Raw genomic sequence first — 21,315 nt, 5'->3', positions numbered from 1 at the left:
AGTGATGAGCAAAGGGGTCAGAAACCCCTTCTGCAGCAAAACGCTGCAGAAACCCACAGAGACAGCTGACCTGAACAAGGGGGAGCGCATGGACCCCAGACTGATAGCTGGGAAACCAGCATTGGACCATCTCATACCCTCTGAACGTGGGTCTCAGCTAGAAGGGCTGGGCAGTCTAAGGGACCTCTGACAGTAGAATGACAGGATGTATCTCTGGAACACGGAAGGGAGCACATTCCCCATGGAGGGATAACTGCCTTAGCCTAGAGGCAGGAGGGAGGGCCTAGTCCCTACTCCAAATGACTTGACAGATTTTGATGATTCCTCCTGGAAGACATCACTCTCCCTGTGGAGTTGAGGGGAGGGAACTGGGATCGATATATAAAATAAGAAAAAATAATAAATATATATTTTTAAAAATTTCTAGCTTTAAAATGAAGCCAGTACCTTATGTACCTTATGTAAAATCAATTTAAAAAATATAGGTGGAACTGGGTAGAGTGGTACATGTCTTAAATCCCAGCACTCAAAGTCAAAGGCAGATGGATCTCTGTGAATTCAAGGCCAGCCTGGTCTACAGGGTGAATTTCAGATATCCAGAGCTACATAATAGAGAGACCCTGTCTCAAAGGCAATGGGCCTGCCTCCAGCTGTATTTTCCCTGTGTTCTCAGTACTGTTTAGCAAAAAGTCTCTCTTTTCCTTCTGTGGTACACTGTAAATTATGTGCAGTTTCCTTGCCTTATAAAAGCCTTTTGAGACAGAGCCTCTCTGTGGTGGACTGGCCGCCTACACGAACATGGCATCTTTTGCAATTTCAGATCTTTTTTCTGCCAGCACTCTGCACTGTCCCTCCCCAAAACATCTACTCTCTTTGGGGGCTAAAAACAACACAACAACAACAAAGGAACCGATAATAAAGCTGAAGTTAGAGATACACAAAATAAAATATAACAGAAGATAAACTATAACAACATTAGTAGCACAAAGAAGGGCCCTGAGTTAAGAACTGGCATTAAAGAAACCTGAGAAACCCAACATGATCAAACATCAAAAAGTGTTTTTATTTATTTTTTTTTTTCTTACCATTTTCTGCCAGTGGAGCTAGAACTTCAAAAATCATTTCTCTTTTATCATGTTCTATTTGTTTCTTGAATAGTTTTACCAGCTCTTCAGCAATGTTTGTACTAGCAAACTGTTCTTTACTCGACTCTGAAAAATAAAAGATTTAGAGTAAGCAAACAAAAATTAAGCCCAGAAATTTGTTTCCTATCATTTTTAATACTCAGGCATTTTGTACTATCACTGAGCACAAATGCTCTTCAGACACAGGAAACAATCAAATTGATTTTTAATGCCCTTAAAAAAAGAACGTGTCTAAAGCTTTAGAGAAAAATGTTCTGACCCAGTTAGATTTGAGGCCATAAAAAATGTTCACTGGCATTACATATAGGTAGCTATAGCAACGATAAAATGACTGAGTCATAAATTCATACTTTCAAGGCTTTCATGCAAAGAAGAAAATTGTTCATAACAAATTACACTTCACATTGCTGAATAAAAGATGACACCAATGTATCTTTAGTATAACTTAATTGAAATGTTTCTGTGCTGCCTGTGGCATGGCTACTGTGTTTTTGCAGTGTTAAGAGATTAAATTTAAGGCTTTGTGCATGTAATCTATCACTGAGACCCAAGCTCACAGATACTACCACTGAAGTCAATTCAGTGTTTCTGAAGCCTCTTCCCCTGTCCTCTTCAGCATGACTAACCTTTCCCTCTCTAGAAATTCACTCTCAGTCAGCATTGAAATGTATATATTTCTCACATAAAACACTCCCTCTCTTCAACTGCCACGCAATTTCCTTTTCCCAAGTTTCTTAAACACGTCCTCTATTTACAGTGCCTCCACTCTTCTGACTTACACAAATCAGATGCATCCCTAAATGCTCATTACTCTCATGAGGTCACCATACACGGGTATGTTTTTGGCAGCCCGTTCTTTCCCCTCTCCTCAAAGAGTAAGATGGAGTCAATGTAGACACACTCTCCTGTTTAATGTCTCAGTCCTTGTGCACAACACTGGCAAAAAGGTCAAGATGGCCGCTTAACTTCTTTCCCATGAAGCCATGTTGATCTGCATGTTCCTCAATTTGAAGCATTTACCAGATGTAGAAACACAACCATGAACAGATTGAAATTGGTCCTCAGCAAGCAACTGCAATTATATGTGCTTGTTTACTCCAGCCCATCAAAGATGGCTGTCACTTTCTCTTAAGTCAGGTGACATAAAGCTTCCCAGCCTCTGCTTTCTTCACTGTACTCCCTTAAGAAGAGGACTCCAAGGATGAAGGACTCCTATGGTACAGCCTGTTCTCTAGAACACCACTCACTGTCCAACAGACACGGGCAAAGTTCATCTTTGTATTTATTTTACCCACCAGCTTCAAATTATCTAGCCATCATGAAACGGGCATAAAATGTTGGCAAAACATCTATTTTTTCATGCTGCCATTAAAACCCATTGTGTATTTTATACTTCAGCACATTGTCAATTCAGAATCGCTGCAGCTACATTTCAATGTTTAACAACCACGCGTGCCTGGTGGCTACTCTGTTACAGTGCATGAGATCTGAACCATTCTCTTTATGGTTTGATACAATGAGTGACATCACTGTGAGAGTCTAAAGTGATTTCTACAACTATCCTGGGCATAAATTCCTATGACCCACTTGGTTTTATTAAAGGAAAACAACATTTCTAAATACTAACTGGATGTTCGTTCTTTCTTAATCTCACTTAAAAAATCGTGTATTAGTCAGCCTAGCATAAAAAAAGTATAGAAGAGAAGCATGCTAGGATGTGACCCAGTACATAATAATAGTTTTGAGCTAGATGCTGTGCACGCCTTTAATCACTACACTTGGGAAAGAGGCAAGTAGATCTCTTGTGAACATGAGGCCAGCCTGGGCAACTTAGTGAGTTCCAGGCCAGACAAGCTAAAAAGACTCTCTCTCTCCCCATATATATGTGAGAGAGTTCAGTTAGTTCAGTAGGTAACAGCATTTGCCACACAAACCCAATGACCTGAGTTTGATACTTGGAGAAAAAAGACTGTCAAAATAACCCTTCTATTATTTTAAGCTTCAAGTCAAACTGGAGTACTGGAAATATAGTGTGCAAAGAACACAAACTTTTAGAAAGATCAACAGCAAAGTCCTGGTGCCTTATGTTTCATTATCAAATGTAAGATTAATAGATACATTTATGCTTTATCTATTACATCATCTAGAACAAAACACCAGTGACTTTCCTATAAATATAATGAAGAATTATAAACATGGCTGTGGGGATGAGTCATCCCAGAAGTTGGAAGGGGAAACAAGGGATAGAGAAGAGGGAAATAATACAGAAAACTGAGGGAGGCAGGGAGGGAGGGAGGGAGGGAGGGAGGGAGGGAGGGAGGGAGAGAAGGAAGGCTGAGGCAATTGGTCTTTTTCCTAAAAAAGAAACGTCTGCAGCAGTGACCTTGTTCTGTCTTATTTTCAAAGGGTTCTCAAATTCTGCTCTATAACACTCTTACTTACAAATACACAGGAACCTGCAAGACAGCTCAGCAGGTAAAGGCACTTGCTGCCAAGCCTGGCAACCCGAGTTCAATCTCAGGGGCCCACATGTCAGAGGGACCAAAGCAGCTCTTGCAAGTGATCCTTTGTTTGCCACACTCACGCTGTGGTGCACGCACATGCATATACATACCCTCAAAATGTAAAGTGTTACATATAAATATAAATTTATATGAAAATATATATTACACATCCATACGAAAACCCATCACTTTTAGGGATCTTGTGAAAAGATGGGGAAGCACTTTAGTTTGCTAATGCGTTTAAAGGTTATCTAATCAAATAATTTATATTAAAAAGAAATCACAGTGTTTCTTTTGCGTGTGTGCTAGTGTAAGTAAAACCATAGGCTTCTTGTAGATTTTATAAGCACACTGTTTCTGGGCTATATACTCAAAGCTCCTAAGATTTAAATCCAAATATATAAAAGAGAAACAAAATAGTCGAATTGTAACCATTTCAATAAGAAAATCGAATTGGATTTATCTCTTTTTTTTAACACGAAAGTACCCTGAATACTGGAAAGAAGATCTGAAGTAATTTAAGTGGATCCCAAGTTCATAAAGAAACAGCCACTGTAAGAGCATGGTAAGTTAATGACACTGGTGGCTTGTGATGTAGACTTACCAAGTTCTGCTAAATTCCCAAATGCGACAAGACACATTTCCGTAAGAGCTGCATTATGGCAGTGGATGCCCAGTAATTTCACTAAGGTTGGGATAACACCCATATTGATTAGCTGAGCTTGCAGGGAATCTGTTAAAACAGAAAGAGGAAAAAGGGAAGAAGTGTTTATATTATCAAATATTAATGAACAGAAAACATCTGTTACTTTCTGTAATCCAGTTCCCTTTGAATTACAGCAAAGGCAAATGAAGTTCACTCGTTTGGCGTTTTGGTGAGCCTAGCCCTTACTGGCTGAATCATCTCTCCAGCCCAATACTTGAGTATTTAAGTAGAAGAGCTGAGATGTTAATCTTTTCAACAATTAGCAGAAATTCAGAATTCATTTCTAGAATGTATCAAACCATTATTGTTTTTCTTCTAAATGGGGGTCTTCGTATATCTAAGTTTAATGACAAAGCTGTTAAGACATATAAATAAACACACCACTGGCTTTAAATGAAAAGGTTAGAAACACCCGTGTAACAGCAACTCGACAGAATGTATGGAAAGGCTAAGAAAACAACCAGGAAATTGAGAGACCAAGAAAGAAGAGAAGAACCTTAGAATTTATAATTATAGCTCTTTCATAATCAGAAAAACACATCAAAAATATGTGGCAAGCAAAGCAACTGGTTCTGAGTATTTGCAAGCAGAGTGTTCTGTGATACCTGCTAGGAAGCAGTGCAGTTTCAACAAGGGGGGAAAGTGTTACCTAAAGCATCTTTTTATCAGTTTCACTTAATTATATATAGTGACAGGTCATCTCCGTAGGACGGATGACTTGACAGGCGAAGGGGATGATGTCAACACTAGTTTTCAGACACTAAACATGCTTTGTGTCTCCACCATGTTTCTCCATGAATAGCAATAACAAAATCCTGTAGCAAGGCTGAAGGTAAATTAACCCAAATGAAAACCAGACGTAGTACCTCTTAGAATAACATAAGGACAAACACTTATGCATTTACCCAAAACACAACTGTCAATAATGGTTTCATCTGAAAACAGGAATGTTCTTTCCAAGTTTTTAAAAATTTACTTAAAAATACTTCATATTAACAAATCAGTATTAATATTTATCAATATCAACATTTGGTAAATCAAATACATTAATATTTCATATATTGAATTATATAAATGCTATTTAAAAGCTAATTATTCTCTCAAAATTCTTTAATGTTATCTGAAATGTCAAGGTAAAATTGTTTCTTTTCTTGACAAGGTTTCTCTGTATTGCTTTGGAAGCTGTCCTGGAACTTGCTTTGTAGACCAGGCTGGACTCAAACTCATAGATCCACCTGCCTCTGCCTCCGAGTGCTGAGATTAAAGGTGTGCGCCACCAATGCCTGGAGATAAAATTGTTTCTTACAAAATGCATTTTCTTCACAACACAAATCCCTTGATAGCTACCAATCCCTTCTTTATTACTCTTCACAATTAACTTGGAGATATGAATGTTAGTAGGTGGCTACCAGAGGAGAACACAACTGAAGGGCTGAGCTGTCTCACATGCCCATTTATTACTTGCCTGGTGGTCTTTGTTGTTAATTCTTTGTGGCTTTTATGAATTATGAAGAGATGGTCAAAGACTAATAATTGCCCCTGATAACTGAGTAAGTAACTTTGGCTAATTATCTGCTTTGATTATTGGGGCCTGTCTGGACTAGAAAGGGGACTTTTATCAAAACAAGAATAGAAGATAAACTTGAGAAAAAGGCAGGGCTACATTAACAGTTCAAACAGCTTAATAATACATTTCAAGATTGGCAGTGGAACTGGGAAGGTTATTCTACATGAAAAGTATATCCAATGAAATGATTTGCTTTTATGCTTTTAATGCAAGAACTTTCCTAAATATACAATGAAGCATTTAAGTGAGTGATTCTCAATACTTATAGGCAAAACCCTTATGCTTTACAATACAGTGCAGTATGCTATATGGGCTCAATACTTCCATTGAAAGTATACTACTTATAATGATCATGCACCAAAACCCTCTCTGAGTTAGAAATTCTCCTGGTTAACTTACCGGTACCATTCTGCACAGGCAGATCAAGCCAGCATATCTTTGCTCTTTAGCAGTATTGTGTACTCATTTTGACTGTCTCATCACACTGCAGAATGCTAACTCTCAGGTATGTAAGCGTGAGCACTAGCGCATGCATTGAGTGAGAGTCAAACTCTGCTCTACACCTGCTTACGGAAGCATCACACACCCCATCAGGACTGCCAGTATGAGCTTCACAGATACCCAACAGTGCAGGGACATCAGAGGGACATTCTATGAGGAAGGTAACTCAACAGGGTGATGCCGCTTACAAGATGAGGGGCTTTACACTCTATTCGGCATCAATGTCACTTCCTTGGACTACTTACAAAAAAATGTAATAAATTTAGGTTTCTGGGTAAAGAAAAACAAAAAGGTAAGAAATGTAGTAGAGCTTAACAAAGTCTTTGGGACAAAAAATCGCAAGAGTAACATCTGAAATATATATAGCGGGTCACCAGGAAGAGTAGTGTAGCCAAAGAGCCAATGGTGTGAATCATCACAATGTGTGAAAACTGCTTCTTTTTGAAAACATGTTTAAAAACTACTCAGGAGCCAAACTACACGCTCACATGTAACACACACACACCACACACACACCACACACAAAAGAAATGTACAGTCATCCAGCTGGACAGACTCATTGTGGACCAATGGGGTGTGTTCTCTTCTATCTATTTTTCTGATGCTAGCTAAAAGCAATCATCATACTCAAGTAACTCTAAAATGTGTTCACAATGTACCTAAGTTCTCCTTGGTCCTTGGATACTGAAGACCCAGAGGAGAGGGGGAAAAAAAAAAAAAAAAAAAAAAAAAAAAAAAAAAAAACCCGAACTTTCATACCAGTAGGTACAAGCATTCACTTTATAGACAGAGGCATTCAAGAATGCTTCTCTAAGTGGAAATGTCGAAACCCTTCCAGAAAAACTACCAGAGGGAAATCTGTTTTATAAAAACACTGGGGTTTTATTGGCCTTTTTCAATATGTTGACATGTGTGCTGATGGTGTAAAAAAGAATGGTTGGTAAAAACACTGGCACTCTGGCTGAACCCAGGCAATGACATAAAAAAGAAACTACTGTACTTTATGGTAACAGTATTCACAGTAAAAACACTTTTTCTCAGCAACTTTGTTTTTGAAAATACTTTTCATAGACTGTTCATGTTAACATATAATGGGCTCATTGCTTTAAAATGTTACAGGAAATACTGAAAATTTTAATTTCTATCACTATAAATATTGCTAGTAATAACCTATACACACAATAAAAAAATTCTTGGAGATCTTTCATTCTTTTAGATGTCTGAAAGTGCACAGAGGAATCACTATCAAAGACTTGCTCAATTTTTGTAAGAATTTGGAGTGTGGGGGAAGAAATCATGGCATATGTAATAAATCATGGCATATGTAATAAATGCAGGGGTGGGGGGGAGAACCCAGCAGCAACAGAAAGAATGTTATAACTTAGGTTTTGGTTTCATGTATTTTTGAAAGAAATTAATAAAGTATCTTAATTTCTTATCTTTTTATTTTTTTCTTAAAATCTGAACAGGCTCTATTTGGGCCTAGGAGACTATTCCAGATCTAGTTTACTGCAGTAATAACTATGCATGTTACCCCTAGGGAAGCCTTCAATTAAGTAGGGATCTTACTTGTGTGGGGTGTTCTTACTCATGGAAGAAAATCAGTATATAACTGATACTTTTTCATTGTCCAAGGAAAGCTTTTAAGTGTCCAACAGACAACAGCTAACATTCATGCTATCATGAATCTGATCAGAAGCAAGACTTTTAAATTAAAGACCAACAAGAAGAAATTCATAGAACCACAAATAACTCATGTTTTTGGATACACCAAAGAATACATGAAACAAGAGCCAAGACTATGACGTTTGCATCCCTCAACAAACACCAGCACTCTAGGTGAATTTGCATCAGAGGTTCTACAAACAGAGACTCACACAGTGCAACCCAGACCCATACACAGCAAACACATATATATGAGATAGTCTTTAGACAACACAATGCCATAAATGTCTCAAGACTTTCTACAACTGCTCCTGACACATGTCACAGACAAATACTGACCAAAGTACAGACTTACAAAGCTACATTATATCAAGATGACACAGGCCCTACATGACCTATGGGGAGGAAGAGAAAGAAGGGCACTGAGGGGGTGCAATACAGATGCATATACAAAGAGATAGAAGGCAATCAACGCATGCGCTGGTGTGGACACTTACCTACCTACATTTGAATTTCAATGGTTCCAAGTTCTTCAGGTCACATTCATGGAAACTCCAAAGAATGGAGATCTGGAGAGAAGATCTCAAGTTGAGGAACCTTTTTCCCCCTGAGTTTTAACTTTAATGTTTAAAACATTGGTATAGACTATAGGTGCACAACAGTATGCGGAAAAGCCAGTAACTCAGCTATATTAATCAATTACTACAGATAAATTTGTTTATAACATGTTTAGCTTATTCCTAAAGCTTCTAGAGACAATGCTAAAAGATTATTAACCCTATTGGTGAGACTTAACGATGAAACTTTATCAAAAGGAAATGCCTAATTAGAAATACAGTCTATGCATTTAGTATGTATATATGGTATTTCTATTAGTCGCAGAATAAAGGTAGGATATTGCTACATAGAGCCTTGCAATGAGAACCTAGGCTAAAGTAAATGAGCAGCACACATCTGGTACAGTGAAAACCAAGAGGCAGAAGTCTTGGTGAAACGTTCTATTACGAATTGGTTAAACACCAATCTGAACAAAACAGACTGAAAAACCACCCGTGACTTAATGAAACACCTGAGTTCCTCAAACCAGGGTACAGATATTAAAAATTATACATGATTCCAGTAATGAAGCATTTCAGACTTTAAGCTGGTCTTAGCTCATTAATAACAGAGATGAAAGCTGATGTAAATATAGTCACTGAGAGGGTGAGTGGTGTTATCTGGATACACAAAGGCACCTGTGCAAGACAAGACTTCCTTCCACTTTACAAACAGTACCCTTGTGTTGATCACAGAAGTTTTACTTGAAACCTAGTGCTGAGGGTATAAAAACCACAACAAATCATTTTAAAAATAAACCTCAAAATCATTATTTTAAAAAAACAAGTCACGCACATGTGTTTCATATCCAGAATGCCCCATTAATTCCCAGGTTATATATTTCAATAATATACAGTCATTCCAAGAAAAAGCAAATCACGAGAATTCAAATAAATTCTTTTGGGGTTTTTGAAAATAAAGCAGCCTCAACACAGCACACCTTGTCTTCTGTGAAAGCTCTAAGGGTTAAGGACAGGAGACTGCAGCCACAGACCCAAAGAGGAACTGGACAGCATACCATCGTCTCCAAGCCCAATGTGTGCTTCCAATCCAATGATATGCAGTCATTACATCTAGTAGACTATTTTCTTCATACCATTTAGAGGTTATGAACTCTACTGTAAATGTGCCACAGAAAATGGTACTTCTACAGGTATGCCTATTTTGATTTTAAAAGTATCTTCTCAGAAATTGGCTTTTTAAGATTAGAACTTTTCCCCAATTTAAATTTTATTGCTTCTTTGTGGATTTCACATCATGCATCTTGATCCCTCGACCCCACTCATCACCTCATCCCTTCCCATCCACCCTCTACTCCTGCAAAACCCCCACACCCCACCCAAAGATAAAATAAATACCCTGGTGGCTTAGGTGTGGTTGAGCTGGCCCCTCCCCTTGCTGTTTACTACAAAGGGTGAACTAGCCAGGGCTGTGCTAGAGAGAGCTGATGTTGAGGATGAAAGAGAGCTGGCAGAATGATCAATCCAGCCACCACTCAGACCCAGGGCTATGAGTTGGACCATGCCATCATCCACCCCATCTATAACCTGCTGGAGTACATGAAGGGGCTGGTCCTGCAGTCCCAAAGTTGTAGGATCTGCAAGACACAGGGCAACAACAGGGTATCTAAAAGGAGCACCGGTGAGGGCCCAGCATTGATGACACAGCAGAAACCAGAGGACTTGAAGCAGACCTTCACTCCTTGCAAGTAACCACACATGGACTAAAGGGTACACTGTGTCACACTACAGCTTCTGCACGAGATTTTTCTTTTTTTCTTTAAAACTCCTTTCAGAGCAGTGTTAGAAGATGTGACTTAAAAGTCTCTTACTAAGAAAAACCAATCAAGGGTTACAGCTCATATGGCCCTGCTGAAAGCAGGTTTGTTTCCAAATAAGCTAAATGCCGAGCTAACTTACACTTCGCATGAAAACTTTACAAACAGGGTTACAAACGACCTTCGAATAATGCAGTTTTTACATTTCAAAATTACACAGAAATTATTTACAATGTGTAAGTTGTGCTAACAAGACGCCTACCCTATCCAAAGCCTTTGGATTTTTAGCCAGCATCTCTAGTTTTCAAATGCCCTCCCCTTCATTTTCGAGACAAGGTCTATGTAGCCTTGGCTAGCCTGAAACTTTCTGTAGACCAGGTTGGCCTGAAACTCAGACACTTGCCACATAATTTCTTTTTTCTTTTTCAAAGTAAATTAAATGATACAGGCTAGCCTCGGTCTCAGCACTGGGGAAGCCAAGCAGCTGAGTGCTTGCCTCAGGGCCATCTCCAGTGAAATCCCATTCTGCTCAGTGATCACATGCTTGACTCAAACGTATTTCAACTTAGTGTGGCCACATGAGCAGGACTTGTCCTTTCTGTGTCACTGTCAATACCTAATAGTCGCTTTCAGGAAAGGTAACGCTCCACACAGGAGAAATATCTCCCACTGTGTCAAGTCAAGAAAAACATAAATGCTCATTATTGAACTATTAAAATAGAATTGTTGAATGTGTTAATTGGTGGTAGGAGCTCCCTAGTGGAATTTTTAGGGTCGCTTATGTATATATATTTTTCCCTAACCTTTTACCAAGGGGCTATCCTTGTTAAGGATGTTAAGGTGTGTTTTTTGAATATAGTAGAAGGATGGACTAACCCTGCTTCTATATCCATTCTGTTAGTCTATGTCTTGACACCACTGATGTTGAGAGATATCAATGAGCAAGGTCTGTCAATCCCTATTATTTTGTTGTTGCTGTTGTTGTGTATGCGTGAGTGTGTGTGCATGACCTCACATTTCCTCTCTGATTCACTTCTCTGGGATTCTTTATTCCCTATGTTTTCTTGGGTGTGGTTAGCCTCTTTAGGTGGGAGTTTTCCTTCTCGTGACTTCTGTGGGGCTGGATTTGTGGGTAGATATGGTTTAAATAACTTTCTCATAGAATGTCTTATTTTCCCCATCTATAGTGATTCAAAGTTTTGCTGGGTATAGTAGTCTGGGCTGCCGTCTGTGGTCTCAGACATTATATGTAGCACATCTGTCCAGGCGCTTCTGGCTTTCAGAGTCTCCACTGGCAACTCAGGTGCTATGTTAATAGGTCTGCCTTTATATGTTACTTGGTCTTTTCCCCCTGTGGCTTTTAATATTCTTTCTTTTGTTGTGTACATTTAGTTTTGACTATTATGTGGTATGGGAACTTTCTATTCTGGTCCACTCTATTTTGTTTTCTCTATGCTTCTTGTACCTTGATAGGCTTCTCTTTCTTTACGTTAGAAAAATTTTCTTTTACGATTTTGTTAAAAAATATTTTCTTTGCCTCTGACCTAGGTTTCTTTTTCTTCCTGTATTCTTATTATTTTTAGATTTGGGCTTTTCAAAGTGTCCCAGATTTCCTGGATGTTTTGTACCAGGTATTTTTTAGACTTAACATTTTCTTTGACAGAGGTCATCTATTCCTTCTAACGTATCTTCAAGGCCCGAGAGTCTCTCTTCCACCTCCTGTACTCTGTTGTTGAGGTTTAACTCTAAGGTTCCTGTATGAGTTCCTAAATTTGTCATTTCCAGATTTTCCTTAGTTTGGGTTTTCTTTATTAATTCAATTTCCACTTTCAGATCTTAAATGGCTTTATTCATTTTCTTTCCCTGTTTGTGTTAGCATATTTTTTTTTTAAAAGGATGTTTTCATTTCCTCTTTAAGGACCTCTATCATATTCATAAAGGCTATTTTACAGATTACTCTTGTGCTTCAGCTACCCTGGCATACTCAGGGCCTATGGTGGGAGGATTGCTGGGCTCTAATAGGGACATTGTCCTGGCTGTTACTGATTGATCATGTTTTTATGCTGGCATCTAAGCATCTAGAAGATTATAATCCTGCTGCTGATGTTTGATCTTATCTTGGTTGGGTGGGTGTTTTATTCCTTGGTTTCTGCTGCAGTCTCTAGTTCTTAGGAGAGTGTGGTGGCTGTGTGTTGCTTTACAGAGAATTCTTCTGCAATCCTGATAGGTGTCCACTGGGGTTCCTGGTAAAATGTGTTTCTAGGTCTTGGGTGGTGACACTTAGGAAGGAGGTACACAAAGTAAAAGCAGCTCACCCATTTCGTTTTACTAAGACAATATTTAAAGTTTTTGTAGTCAGAAGTTGGTGTTATAATGGGTAAAGCTGAGTATTTATGCCAACACTTGACCACATAGGATTAGGAACAAAACACTTGTAATAAAAAGGCATTTGTAGCAGAACTTCATTACTTCTACCTGATTCAGCAGAGGGATTCAAAATCTCTGTAGCACAGGAAGAAAACACTCTGAATTTCTTTAACGACAAAAACAACAGCTAGTGGATAGCTAATAAAGCACAGAAGTCAACAAAGCAAATAAGAATAAAAAATCCCATCAACTCAGCTGCATGATAGGAACCCCTACGGCACTGTCATTCAGCCCACCAGAACGTTCCAACTTGACAAACTGGGATTTAAAAGATGTGAACTTAAAAGTATATGGCCTATGTCTTTATAAGCATAGAAAAAAAGTGTAGAGTCCACATTTAATGTAATACACTGGAAGGTCCAACCCTATATTTTGAGTTACTTTTTGCCCTACAGTTACACACACACACACACACACACACACACACACACACACACACACACACACACAGCTATATAAAAAAAATATGCATCAGTTAATTAAACTTTGCAAGTAATGCCACACATGGAGCAAGAATTTTCTAAACATCTAATATTTAGGAAATACTTCTGTGTGTTGCAACCAAAGAACACCGAAACACAGGGTTAAACACAGCGTAGGACAGAATGTGTTTTACTCAGCGTCACTCCTTATATATTTTTATCTCTATCTGAAATGTGAAGACAAAGAAGCTCATCCAAGTTACTAGATTGGATTCAGTAAGGAAATGAAATTTGTGATAAAAACAAATTGGGGGGGGAGCGTAGGAAATAGTTTCTTACTACATTAATCACATCCATCACTGATGGGAGCTGAGGCAGGAACTCAAACAGGCCATGGAGGAATCCTGCTCACTGGCTTGCTCAGCTTACTTCTTCATAAAACCCTGCCCAAGGATGGCACCGCCCACAGGAGACTGGGCCCTCCCAGGTCAATCAATCATTACTCATAGAGATGAGCCCCAGATTTGTCTGCTGACAAATCTGATGTCAGTATTTTCTCAGTTGAGTCCCCTCTTCTAAAAGACTCTAGCTTGAGTCAGTTAACAAAACCTCCCAAGAATACTCCAAGGGAACTGCTTAGCTCTCTACACCCTTGGACTGTAACATACTCCACATAACCATTTACCATATATGTGTAACAAGTATGACAAATCCTTCTTTTAAAAATATAAAATAAGTGTATCTACCATGATTAAAGTTATTTAAAACTTAGAAATTCTCAGTTTCTGGAATTTTCTTTTAATTAAAAATTTTCCTATAAAATATATTTTAAGTATGTTCTTTCACCTCACTATTCACCCAACTTTGTTCTTTTTCTCTCAAAACAATGAAAATGAAGCCTACCGAAACACAGTAATCGGTAAAATGAATTATAGCGTAATGACCTTTGCATTTTTTTGACATTTTAGTGTGTGTGTGGGGGGGGGTCAGAGCTGGGAGCTGGTTCTCTTCTGCCACCTTCTCAGATCCAGAGATCAAATCGGGTTGCCAGGCCCACTCATACCTTTCTTCTCACTGAGCATGCTAGTCAGCCCAGCAACAAATGTAGATCAGAGACAGAAAATACCTCAGAGGCCTATTTCAGTCAACTGATTTTATACTTACGTGCATAAGTCTTCAATAAAGAACCCAAGGAATAGTATTCCCTGTATCACAACATAGCCTCCCTTCCACCAAGGGTCCTACGACAGATATTGGGGACACTGGAGAATGGCAGTACTACTGTTCATCAAAAGCACATATCCAAATACAGAGCTACCATATATATACATAGGGTCACATGAAGAGGCCGTGGGTTCTATACCAATACGGTGAGAAGGAACTAATTCCCGATGGCATGTTTATTACCTTTACTTAATGGTAATAAACTTTACTTACTTTGTGTTTTAAAATATTCAGTCTTTATTGCTTATCACCATTTATTACTTAAAGCTGTAACAAGTCTTTCCTTCTATTTTGTGTCTTTAACACACCTGTATTAAGAAAAATATTAAGCTGGGCATGGTGGTGGTCACTGTTAATCCCAGTAGTACTGAGGAAAAAAGGACTGGGTCTCTAGGAGTTTGAGGACAGCTTGGTCTATACAGAGAGTTCCTGGCCAGCCAGGGCAACATAGTAAGAGCCAGTATAAAAATCAACCAACCAACAGAAAACTATTAAACCATTAGCAGAGTATCTACTTACTGATTCCTCATCGCTACTTGCAATTGTAACAACGGTGGCCGTGAACTGCCAGGTTCCTACGGAAGATGTTATTCTGATCTCTCAATGGCTCACTTAAGATTATGTTTGTTTGTAGTTTCCAAGTGTGCATATACAGTCTTACCACGTTTGTGGATAACATGGGAAGTGGTACTTGCTGTTTTCAGGGTCCCTCCCTGCTAATGCCACCTATCAAACAATAAAAGAGTAAAGAACTTCTAGTATTTCTAGCTTACATAATGAAGGATTACTTTTGGACAGCCCAGTTTTCCTCCAACTGCTGATTTTATTCATGAAAATTTTAGGTAACATTAAAGTATCCAGTACCTGGAAACCCGAACACTATATTACAGATGGTCTTTAACTTGAAATGGCTAAGATTTCTAACTCTGTGATGGTATGGAAGTGGACTGGATTCAAGGGGATCTAGGAGAATTCACATTTGGTTTTTGCCCAGGCCAGTGACGTACAGCATGGCCCTTGTGATGCCAGGCGCAACAAACAGTGAGCCACAGTTCTTCATCAGCTACGTGACCAGGGTTAAGTAAGTGGTACTGCAAGGTGCAACGTCTGGTGGATGAAGTGTATCAAGTATAAGGTCCACGTAGGCTACTGTCAGTTTATGATGGACTGATTAGGATGTACTTCCATTTCCTGTCAAAAAGGACGTGTGGTAACAGCTGGACAACTGAGCAAAATTATTTAGCGTTTTGAAACTTCAGTGTTTTGGAAAGTATTAAAAAAAATCTTCAAAAAACTTAATGAGATAAAATATCTATAAAGATCTGAGTTCCTCATTTAAAATGCAAGTTGTATCCAGATAAAGGATAGACCACATTTCCTCAAGCTGAACACCAAATCCTTTTTTTTTAAAAATTATTATTATTTAATTTTTTAACCTATTTTACATATCAATCCCAGTCCCCTCTCCCTCTCAACCCCCACCCACTCCCCAGGGAGGGTTATGCCTTCCATGAGGGATCATCAAAATCTGTCAAGTCATTTGGGGTAGGGTCTAGGCCCTCCCCTGGGTCTCTAGGCTAAGGGAGAATTCTTCCATAGGGAATGGGCTCCTGAAGTCAAACTCCAAATCCTTAACAAGCTCTTCTATTGGCAGAACCACCAAACTAATTTTCAAGTTATTTTGGAGGATTGTACAATTGTGAGTATTCTTGCTTGTTTGCCACATAAAAATGGTTATGATTTAAAAAAAATTTAAGTGACATTTGGTAAATAAACTTATTTATGTCACACTCAAATAGGGTTTTATATATTACCACTCTAACATCTCTGGTGCAGCAATAAGACACTGTACACGTATCAGTCTGGATATAAAAAGTTCTCAGCGCTTCATTAATAGGTAAAATAAGAACAGTTCATAGCTTAAAAATATCGTCCCAAGCTAGTTTAACCCTTTAAACTAATAAACTTCCAGTTACGTACACAGTTTTATCGAGTGGTGTAGAAGACCTTCCACTGAATGAGTACATGTACAGCACAAACATCTTCCTATGTTTAAGGAGACAGGTTTGTTCTTTATTTCTTGAACTGAAACCCTGATATGCTGACAGCTTCATGACGGAAACAAGTATCTGAAAGAATGTACTGCAGAATGCCATTGCATTTTGGGACTAAGACATAATTCAAAAAAATGTCATCATCTGGGGCCTATGTTGAGTTCTTTGCGATCAGTTTCAATACTATCTTGCCTTAGTATTTTAAAAAAATTATTCAGCTAAAATTTTTAAACTATGGATAAAGCTTAGATTACTGGGCTCCAAGAAATAGTTTTTTTTTTTTTTTTTTTTTTTTTTTCTCCTGCCAGAGCAGAAGGGAGATGCTTATCACTTATATTGTACTCACAAATTAGCACAGAGATATGCACTAAGATTCAAAGCAGCACATCTAAAAGAAAACTTCCTACTGATGGAAAGCACCTTCTGGGCTCCTCTGGATCTTAGTGACTCTCATCTGGTACACAGGACCAATCCAAAGTGATGGAACTTAAGTCTTTAAACAAAAATTGTAAGTAAAATAGTAACTAATGAGTACAACAATAAAAAACACTTCCTGGTAAATAAAGCAAAAAGGGTCAGTAAGTTAAGCTGAAACATTAGCAACAACATTCTCTTTAAAGGGTGTCTGTCAAGGCACAGAAGGAGGCAGAATCAAGAGTAACCTTTGACATGTTTAACAGTCTAAAAATAACTTTAGTTTTATCTACCAAGTTTTAAAAGAGACATTTCTCCTCAGTTTTTGGAATAACACCATTTGCCCAACAATATTATGAAAAAGTTAACACAGCTTCCCATAGAGTCTAAATTATTTCTCAAGCACATCCCCCACCAGAGGAAAGGTCTAGTCTTCAAGAACACACAATCACGTGCACTTGTTATATTAATCTCACCTCTGCACACTCTGCTATGCCCTGTGACACTCTAGAGTCAGAGGTCATGGGCTGACACCAGGTGTCTTCCTTGATTGCTTTCCGCCTACCTTTTGAGACATGGTCTTCACTAACCCAGGAGCTCCTTTTTTCAAAGGTTACACTTGAGGCCACTGAGCCTCAAAGTGTGTCTGTCTGTCCTTTCAACTTGGGTGCTGGGGATCCACACTCAGATCATCATGTCTGCACTGCCAGCCTTTAGCTACCAACTAAGCTACTTCTCCATATTCCACGTTTTTAACATACATTTTTAAACATTAAAATTCCTAGACGCATAAAAATGTCTACTATATCTAAAGCTACGGTTTCTTTTGTGACATTTCGAAAATGTTCTGCCACTTGTCATTTCCCCATTCCCTTGAATTGATTCCCGAATGAACAGCTGACCAAGGATTTCTTACTATAATCCATATACCTGTATACCACAGTTAAACTCCAGTTGGAAACTAAAAGCTGGATTTTACTCAGACTCTGTTCTGTTTCTCTACTCGTGTTTAGGATCCTTCAAAGAGGATTCAGTGAATATGAAAGAAAATAGAAATCACTGACCATATGAAAGCTACCAAATGTTCAAAGTTTTCAACTGAGTATAAAAAAATACTACATATTCAATAGACAATTGCAAAACTTAAAATACCACATGAAACAAATGTCCTTGCATATTATATATGCATGTAATACATTATATGCAAGGACATTATGGAACTGGAGCACTTTACTCACATAATATTTTACACAGATAAAGAGAAATGAGCTGTGTTTTAACATGAAACAGTTCTGAAAACTTACTATCATTGCATGGATGGGCGTCCCTGTACAAACAGCCATAGGCTATGTGAAAGTGTCATTTGTTGCTAGGTTCTAAAAATATCTTCCAGGGAAAACAATTTCTAAGATGAGCTATTTACTTTAAACTGTTAGTCTAAAGCTGTTTTATTGAAAGGTTTTGATTCCAAATAAATATAGTAACTAGAATACATTAATCTTCATCTAAAAACAATGTTTGTTTAAAATATCTCATGGTATTTAAAGTCATAAACGTGAGCCTACTCTAAAACAGCTTCTCTTTAAAGTTTTACAGCAAGATATTTTAAACTATACTGTCCATTTGACTTTTAGGTGTATGTATTAAGATGGGCAACCTTCAGAACCTCTTTCCAATTCTGTACCTCAGGCCACTTTGTAATTCTCAAACCCTGTAAAGTTAATTCTTAATTTTATGTGCCACTTATGAATTTGTTCAGTCTTCAAATATCTGTTGTATATTACAGTAAAAAGTTATTTCAAAGTTTCCCCCACAGATAAAGCAAGTTTTCAGTTTTGTTTACCATTCTCATTGCTATAGTTCATCAGCATGCCACAAAAGACAGTCAAGAGCTTCTCATTGGCGGGATCTGTTACACTGCACAGCGACCTTAAATGGTCAATTACAATCTGTGCACCACCTGCTTGGTCAACTGCACTTCTGCCCTCATCTGTAAAACAAAGAGTTAAATTAAAAATAAAATAAAAGAAAAGAAACGTACCTTACAATTTCAAATACAAAACATAAACACTGTTTGTAATTCTTTACTCAATGATTTGAAAATAAACCTATTCGGGGTGACCAAATGTCTTGCTGGAAATCAGACAGAAGAAAAAACAAAACAAAGAAACATGGACATGGAAGTGGGATGGGGCAGAGACGATCAATTTCTGAGAGGGAAGCAAAGAGTATCCTCACTGGTCTAAAAGGGGAGCTTAAAGGACTTCGGAGTATCCGTCTTTCACAATGAAAAGGCAGGGAGAAGATGACTGTCTCCTGAGGGGACAGGGTTCCTGAGGAGGAGAACCCAGGGCTTACACAGGAGAGGCAGGAGCTCTATCACAGCGCCATGTCCAAAGCCTCCTAAGCAGTATTAGCTGGTGAACGTGCTTGTTCCTTAACTTGGAAAACAGTTAAGTATGTTTTGTGTTTTTCAAAGTCTGTTGTCAGAGAAAAGTGGCTGGAACACAGTATAATACTGAGTTATAATATACAATTACTGCACACCAGTGCTAGGGTCTCGCAGCGTTTCCTGTCATCCAAAAACATTCTTTTCACTCTCGACTTGTGCTTTATTTTTTCCTTATCGTCTCTCTTCTAGCTTACACTACGATGTTTCAACTTTTAAGTGGTGGTCAAACATCCTTGTGAACCTACAATATACAATGCCATTCAGTTGGCATGCTGAAACATGCCAACAGCTTTAGAGTACTTTCCAACCTTTGAGCATAGGAATGGAAAGAGTTAAAAGAGATATGTACCTTCTAAAATATGTTCTCTTCATATAAAGACAGTCTACAGAGTAGTGCTGTCCAACAGAATCATGACAGTAACATATGGAAGCCACATGTATAATATGAATCTACCAGAAGTCACATGACAGAGTAAAGTAAGGTAAGGAATACATTTTAATTATGATTTTATTCAACCAGAGGTCTAAACTATTATCATTCTAACAGGCAATCAATGTTATTTGTGAAATATTTATGTTCTCAATAATACATCTTCCAAATCTAAGCATTATTTTACCCTAAAGATACTTCTCAATACCAATCACAACTGGATGTCATGATAGATAACTCAGCTATAGGAGCAAAGCGGTAAGTACCAGAAGCATCTCACAAAAGAGCTATTGCTAAGAAGTTTTCTACTGATAAAAGCACTGGATTACGTGATGCTCAACCATCTGATGATATGAAACTTAATACACCATTTCTTTTGGCATAGACATACACACACAGAACACACTAACTTCTTAATTAAAAACTTAAGATTAAAATTATATTAGAATGTAAATAATTTCATTTATCTTCATACCATGTCCTAATAATTATACTATTACATAGATGTACAGCAATGCCCTATGCTAAACAGCTAAGTCTTCAGAAAACTATACACCTACAGGGTAACTAGTCAGAAGAACTGGCTGAGAATGATGTATTCTTAGAAATTAAAATTCTAGAGATAGGGAGATTGATCAGTGGATAATTACTTACTGTCCAGTTTGTGGCTTAGATTTAGAATCCCCAGAGCCCACATAAATGTTGGATGGGCATAGCAGCCCACCTTTAATTCCAGCACTCAGAAGGTAGGGACAGGGGATTCCCTAGGACAAGCTGGCTACCTATACTAGCCATATAGGTCAGCTCTGCGTACGAGTGAGAAATCCTGCCTCAATGAATAAGGTAGAGAGAAATAACAGAAGATAGCCAATGTCAACCTCAGGCCTCCCCGTGAACACATCACAGACACTCAGACACACATACACATCATATACTTATACACACACACACACACACACACACACACACACAAAACTTTCCAGCTAGGTATGGTATACACTTGTAACCTAGCACTTAGGAGATTGAGGCAGAAGGACTCCAAGTTCTAGCCAGCCTGCTCCACACATCAAGACCCCATCTTAAAACAAAAAGCATATATACCTTCTAGTAACAAAAGTGTAAAAATGAGTCAACATGTATGTGATGGTATTTCAGAAAATGAATGCTAAGAGTTAACAATATAAATATTTACTATATGGATATACAGTATATCCCAAACAAAAGTTTACAAAACTCAGAATTTGACTTCAGTGGCTGAGTAGATGTGAGCTTTCAAAATATAAATTGTGAATGCCAAAGAAATCTTAAAAAAAAAAAATTACCTACAATAAGCCTTAGTTTCCTAGTACACAAAACTATGTTGAGCCCATTTAATTAATTAATGGGTTCAATGCAATCCCCAACAAAATTCTTCACAGAAATCTTTAAAA

At 38.1% G+C, this 21,315-nt stretch overlaps 1 protein-coding gene across 4 annotated transcripts in view; it reads right to left on the bottom strand.

Moving 5' to 3' along the window:
• Positions 1-21,315, bottom strand: part of Rap1gds1 (Rap1 GTPase-GDP dissociation stimulator 1) — a 107,249-nt gene that overhangs the window by 19,825 nt on the left and 66,109 nt on the right. For 2 of the 4 annotated variants that reach the window (XM_051185399.1, XM_051185398.1), the window contains exons 5-7: positions 18,847-18,993; positions 4,254-4,382; positions 1,086-1,211 (exon numbers count right to left, since the gene is read on the bottom strand). In XM_051185399.1, the coding sequence (XP_051041356.1) occupies positions 1,086-1,211; positions 4,254-4,382; positions 18,847-18,993 (402 nt within the window). The remainder of the gene's footprint in view (positions 1-1,085; positions 1,212-4,253; positions 4,383-18,846; positions 18,994-21,315) is intronic. The other 2 variants (XM_051185401.1, XM_051185400.1) reach the window with 1 other exon arrangement.

The sequence above is a fragment of the Phodopus roborovskii genome, unplaced genomic scaffold (genome assembly GCF_943737965.1).
Source record: "Phodopus roborovskii unplaced genomic scaffold, PHOROB, whole genome shotgun sequence".
NCBI lineage: Eukaryota > Metazoa > Chordata > Mammalia > Rodentia > Cricetidae > Phodopus > Phodopus roborovskii.
The sequence above is the reverse complement of the archived record's forward strand: the minus strand, read 5'-3'. Positions and strand labels throughout refer to the sequence as shown.